The 6,113-nt window shown below is 41.4% G+C and overlaps 1 protein-coding gene across 1 annotated transcript; it reads right to left on the reverse strand.

The window, feature by feature from the left end:
• Positions 1 to 424: 424 nt before the first annotated feature.
• Positions 425 to 5,275, reverse strand: LOC147171694 (diablo IAP-binding mitochondrial protein-like). The gene is made up of 6 exons (XM_086080759.1): positions 5,107 to 5,275; positions 4,439 to 4,568; positions 3,890 to 4,015; positions 3,172 to 3,282; positions 2,378 to 2,474; positions 425 to 1,946 (listed from the first exon to the last, which is right to left on the reverse strand). The coding sequence occupies exons 1-6, from the start codon at positions 5,208 to 5,210 to the stop codon at positions 1,741 to 1,743; spliced, it is 774 nt and encodes a 257-aa protein (XP_085936885.1). The 5' UTR covers positions 5,211 to 5,275; the 3' UTR covers positions 425 to 1,740.
• Positions 5,276 to 6,113: the final 838 nt, after the last annotated feature.

A 6,113-nucleotide genomic window follows, 5' to 3' on the forward strand; every position in this document is an offset into this window, starting at 1 on the left:
TAAAAGTTGGCTTACTCCAAAACAAGCTAACCCCTCGCTGCCCGAGTCCTCTGGTCTACGGCCTCGGGGATGAGATGTTCTTCGAGGCGCTCAAGTAGTACGCGCGCTGCCGTTTGTCGAGAAAGATCAGGAACGTGGAAAAAAAGGCAAAATGGACATTTGCGTGCTCGCTGCTTGCGGCGTTCAAAAGCTTCGTGCTGAAAGGGTGACGATCCATAGCATGTTTTTTTTCCCTTCTATGTGATGTGCGCTCATATGTACTTTTGCATATTCAAAGCTGCAAGCATAAATAAAACCATCTTATGCGTTTGTTATTATAAATTTGTATCTTTTGGATGTGTTGAGTGCAATTACAAAATAAAGACCCATTGTGAAGTTGAAACCTCGCCAAGTGTTTCACGAAAGAATGTGGCCAACAACGCAATAAAAATCAACGAAATACTTTTTTTTTTAATGCCAAACCATCAGATAGATAATGAACGATAAATAAAGAAAAGTTGTGCTTCAAACCCCCCCTCAGCATAATTTACAGTCGTTGCCATTGAGATGCTTCTAACCCGGTATTTATAAAATACATTAAAGGTACTGAAATTCCATGATTCAACAGACTTCAAATGATTACAATGTACAAGGCTAAGAAAAATATCGTACTTACAAATATTTAACAAAAAACATCATTGACTACAATCTGAAGCATTTCAAATGCCAAGATTTTGCAGCAAAGTGATGGAAAGGGCTAAAGCTGAAGGTGTCAAGTTAGGAAGCAAGCTCAACAATCAAACTCAATCCATGTATTTAAAAAGTGTATTAAATCCAAGATATTAAATAATTATGGAATTGATGATTAAGGTCTGCCATGCGTGCAATTACAAAAAAAGGAAAAGACCGTTTGTGAGCATCTCAAGTTGAAAACGTTTTCATTTCTGGTTTCCCGATGAGCGTTGATGGCGTGCGTGATGCAATCGATGAAATTAAAATACTTCTTATGATTGGACATCCAACGAACTCTCCAAAGCCGTGACATTGTGTGTCACATTTTTTTTTGTCCATCATTTCGAATCATACGCTCAAAATATGACCGCATGTCTCATAAGAAGCAATATGAAATAAATGATCAGCACGTCTGCTTCACGCTTTTGAGGTTCAGGGTTCGAATGTGGACTCGGGTCAAATATAAATAAATATTCACTTTGTCGCAGACTCTAAATTGTCCATAGGTGAGAATGTGCGCATGGCTTGTCTGCATGTGCCCTGCGACTTGCAGGCGACCAGTCCAGGGGGAGACCAGTCTCTTGCTCAAACTTAGCTGGGATGGACCGCAGCCTCCACCCGAACGAGAGCAAGCGCTGCACATCGCATTTTCATAACATTCCTCACATGGTTTTGTCTCGAAATGAGCAGGAGGAGGACGAGGTTCCTTCTACTAACTGGACTGTCAAAGCATCAAGCGATCAAATAAATAGCCTTAAATAACGGGGAAGTAAAAGATACATTTAAACACCCCCCTAACAAAAATTCGTGAGCAATTGACCCCCCCCCCTCCCCAAAATGTGTAGAATTGCCTATAGATGTTAAAGCCAAGTGCCTTAACAGCCTGACAAATGGCGGCAAAGCAAAAATTACTACTACTAATAAAGAATGTGTGATGACGTGAATGCCGAACCGCGTTGAAGCAGCTGTTGATTGTGGCTTTTTGTGTTGGCGACCCTTTTAATGTTGCAGCTAACGCGCGCGTCCTCTTCAGTCTTCTCTCAGGTAAGCCTCGTGAATCTCCAGCTCGTCGGCGTCCTCCAGCGAGGAGGCGTACTCGGCCATCCTTTGGATCTCGTCCACTTTGGTCTCGGCGAGCTTCTTGTCCGCCGCCGCCGCCGCGTCCCGGGCCCGTTTGGCGTGCGAGCACGCCAGCTTCATGTTGGCCGTCAACGTGACGGACGCCTGCTCCGACCCTAAGGACCGCAGGTGGGAAATTCGTCTCAGAAGTCAGGTTTCCATCCAATTGTTTTCAAAATTTTTAAGCGAATTTACTGAAAATTACCGAAGCGTATTGCAAAAATCCAGTTTTTCTGACTCATTTTTGAGTAATTTGTTTAAATTTTCTGTTTTTCAGAATATTTTTTTGTCGTAAAAAAAATTCAGAAAAACGGGGGGGAAATATTCCGAAAAACAGAGATGGTGCTTCTGTTTTTCTGAATATTATTATAATTTTTTCAATTTAGGCGTACGTAAGATGGCCACCAGCGGCTTGACTTTTTGCAGCGGCGAGGATGCGCCGTTGTTAGTCCATCTTGATATAAGTCCATGCTTTAACTTGGCAAACACGTAGCAGCATGCAATCCATGTGTGCATTATTGACAAATGTGTGTCCCGCTTCACTCACCGGACGCGCACGCCGCATCTGCCGCCATTTGGCACAAGTTGACGGCCTTGATCCAGGTGCTGTCGAAGCGTTTGCATTCGTCCAGATGATCGCTGACCTGTCAGAGGCCATTTGACCGTCAAACAGCTGGATAGCGTTCCCACGCGCAAGCACACATCTGTCTGTCACCTCTCTAGGCTCCGCCTCTTAAAGGCTCATGTACTACAACAGGCTAAGTCTTTAGCTGGAAAGCGGACATGCTAACCACTAACCCACTGTGCTGCCTCTGACTTTTAATTGTAACAAAGCCACACAGGTGGCAATCCAGATCCAGAAAGTAAAATCCCTGCCACAGTTTGGCTTTCCTCCCTGATGCTAGCTAGATAGCTAGCTCCCTACCGGTAAACGAGCACCATGAAAGCTAGCTAGCTAGCACCTGAAAGTAAAAAATTCTGCCACAGTTTGGCTTTCAACCCTGATGCTATCTAGCTAGCTAGCTCCCTAGCAGGTAAATGAGCACCACGGGAGCTAGCTAGCTAGGTGGCATCAGGGTTTAAAGACAAACTGTGGCAGGATTTTTTACTTTCAGGTGCTAGCTAGCTAGCTCCCGAGCACCATGGGAGGCTAGCTAGGGAGCACCTGAAAGTAAAACCCCTGCCACAAATCGGCTTTAGCCGCAGGTGCTAGCATCAGGGGCTAAAGCCAAACTGTGGCAGGGATTTTACTTTCTGGACCTGGATTTCCCTCCTCTGCAAATCCAATTGTATTCAAATTGTCACTTTAAATGTTATGAGTTGATCAAGAGCTGAAGTGACCTGCGCCTTTTGTTCAAAGATGGCCCGCTGGAGCGAGTCCTCCTCGGCCGAGCTCAGTTTTCCTAACAAGATCAGGAAACGTCTCTGCAGGGCGATGCGTGCGTGCACGGCCTGTAAAACAAAACAAAACTAAACTAAACACACTTAATGAAAGTTGGCTGCAGAAGAGTTTGAACTGCATTTGCAATTCAAATGGGGCTGTCTCAAAATTACTTCATCTGTACTACCCAGCATTTACAAATTTATTTCATTCATTTATTCATTTTTCCTCTAAAATTGGTTTGGCAATTTTTTTTTATTCATTTGCTATTCATTGTTTTATATGTGAAGTAATTGATTTGATTTAACGCATTTATTCTCATAGAATTGTTTTTGTTGTCAGATTAAGTTTAAATACTGTACACATTTATTTTCATAATGCAGTGTATTGACACTGAAATGGACTTTTCTAAAAAAAAAAAAAATTAAAAATCTGATTGTACTTTTATGTCATAACTTTTTTTCTCTACCCTAATTTTATTCTCTTAAAAATTATGAAAAAAATCGAAATTATTGTCGCAAAATTAAAACTTGTTAGGAAAAAATACCAAGACATTTTTGTACAATTATGACTTTTTGTCTGACTGGATTCTTGTCCAACTTTGGGTTGTGAGACAGCGGCGGCCATCTTGCCTTGAGGTGTCGCTAATGCAATGGCAAACAAAGGGGGCGTGGTCACCTCTGCGTATCCGTGGAGGGCGTGGACCAGTGCGAAGGTGCTCTGCGACAGGAGTGTGCTGGTCCCGTCGGCGACCAGCGACGTCGCCCTTGCGATCAGGGCGTCGTGAGTCAGCTGCTCTGCTTGCTGGCGGCAAACGCAACCCAATATTATTCCATTCATCCATAAATACTTTTTTTCATGCCTTTCTTTGAAAGCAGGACATGATTTCAGATGGACAGTGGAGAAAATGCACAAGCAGACATGAATTATGATGCAGTTGCTGTTTTGGTCTGTAACATCCTTCTGAAAATCGACGAAAATGTTGATTGTGTTTTTCCAAAGTAAAAAGGTATTAGAATTAAACTCAATTAATTAATTGATTGTTCATATTAAAATTAATTACAATTTTAAATGTTACATTTAATAATAATATATATTTTTGTTTTTTGTAATTTAAACTAATTAATTAATTAATTAGGACAATTGAACCGTATGTGTGCCGTCAGTGTTCCACATTTGCTTGTGTTGACTGCGGTGTCAGAGGGCCAATAATGTGGCAAGACGTACCTGCAAGGACGAGGGAGAGCCGAGGGGGCTCAAGCATAAAGGTGCGGCGCTTGTGTTTGCACAATCTTGCTGCTGCACCCACTTCTGGCTTGTTGATTCTCTGGGGCTGAAGAGAACGTCTGGGGCACTGCTGCTTAGAAAGGGGGGGGGGTACAAAAGTACAAAAAAGATTTTTTTCGATATATATATATATTTTTTTTTTAACTAAACAGCAATATAACAAGAATAAGGTTAGATTTTTGTATTTAAAAAAACAACAACTCGTAAGGATATGTTACATCATATTTTTCAAGAATAATAATCAAAAGTAGGATTTTTAAGTAAAAATGTTGAATTCTTTAAATGAAAAAAAGTTATGTGACATTATATATATATATATTTGCAGAAAAAAAGTAGTTTAAAAAAAAGTACAATATATTTACTATGAAAGTGTTTTTTAATAAAATAAATATTTTTCCAAAATCAGAAATACATATATATATATATATACATAAAGATATAAATAGTAAGAAGAAAAAAGACATAACATGCTTAAAAAAAATAACTGTCGATTTTCCCAGAATTTGTCAGAAAAACATGTATTTTTAAAGAAACAAATAGTAAAAAATATAATAAAAATATGCTTGTATTTATGTTCTGTATTTATTTTGACATAAGTCAGGAAGTACCTGAGCAGTCGTGCTTCTCTCCTGCTGGGAAGTTGTCGTGGCCAGGCCAAAAGTCGCCCGCTGGCTCGGACGGCACACATCGAACACGGACGCACGGCTTGCATTTTTCTTGTCTTTCTTTTTCCTGTTGCTTTCAGGCTTCCAGTTTGCTGCTGCAGCTCTCCCGCTGCCATTTATGCGGCCGCGGGGCTGCGTCACGTTGCGTAAAAGTTATTGATCTGTTGACTCTGCCTGCTGATACGCTCGTTTCGCTTTACCTCACACACACACACACACAAAAGGCCACCCAGGCTACGTACGTGCATCTTGCAGAGTCTGATGTCCGTCACATAATCGTCGAGTTGATCTTTGGACGTGGTGAAGCAGCATGTGGTTCATCAGCACGCTGCGTTCTAACGATGCCGTGTTATTCTCATGAGGCGGCTCGGGTTTTGCAGACGTGCGTGTTAGTCAGAAGATCTGAAAAAACGCACGGTGATGTTCATACGCTTGGTGTCAGAAGCGGGATACAAGGATTGAGCAGTCTCACAAGACAACTCTCGTGCTTCCTAGTCTTCATTAAAGAAATGCGGAAAGCATTGCTGTCATAATTGGTGTCTGAAATGGGATCCAAGGGTCCTCCAGCCCCACATTCCAAAAAGACAGCTCTTATTCAAGTAGTGCAGAAAGCATAGCCATCATAATTGGTATTAGAAGTGGGATCCTAGTATTGAACAGCTCAACAAAACAGATAACTGCTGGATAATGAACTTGAAGTAATGTAGAATATTTGGTTGCAACAGCTGGTGTCAGAAGTGGGATCAACGAGTCTGCGTTTAGGAGAATAGGAGTCAGAAGTGGACAAAAGTCACCAAAAAAAACAACCCTTGCTGTTTTCCCAGTGTTTATTGAAGTCATGTAGAACATATTGCTACCAAATGGATGTCAGAAGTGGCATCAACACATTTGCCAAGGCCACACAAAGTCCATTTCTGTTGATTCCCACATACAGGATTGCTAATTGAGAT

The sequence above is a fragment of the Leptonotus elevatus genome, chromosome 7 (genome assembly GCF_054856555.1).
Source record: "Leptonotus elevatus isolate MCC_2025b chromosome 7, RoL_Lele_1.0, whole genome shotgun sequence".
Classification (NCBI taxonomy): Eukaryota; Metazoa; Chordata; class Actinopteri; order Syngnathiformes; family Syngnathidae; genus Leptonotus; species Leptonotus elevatus.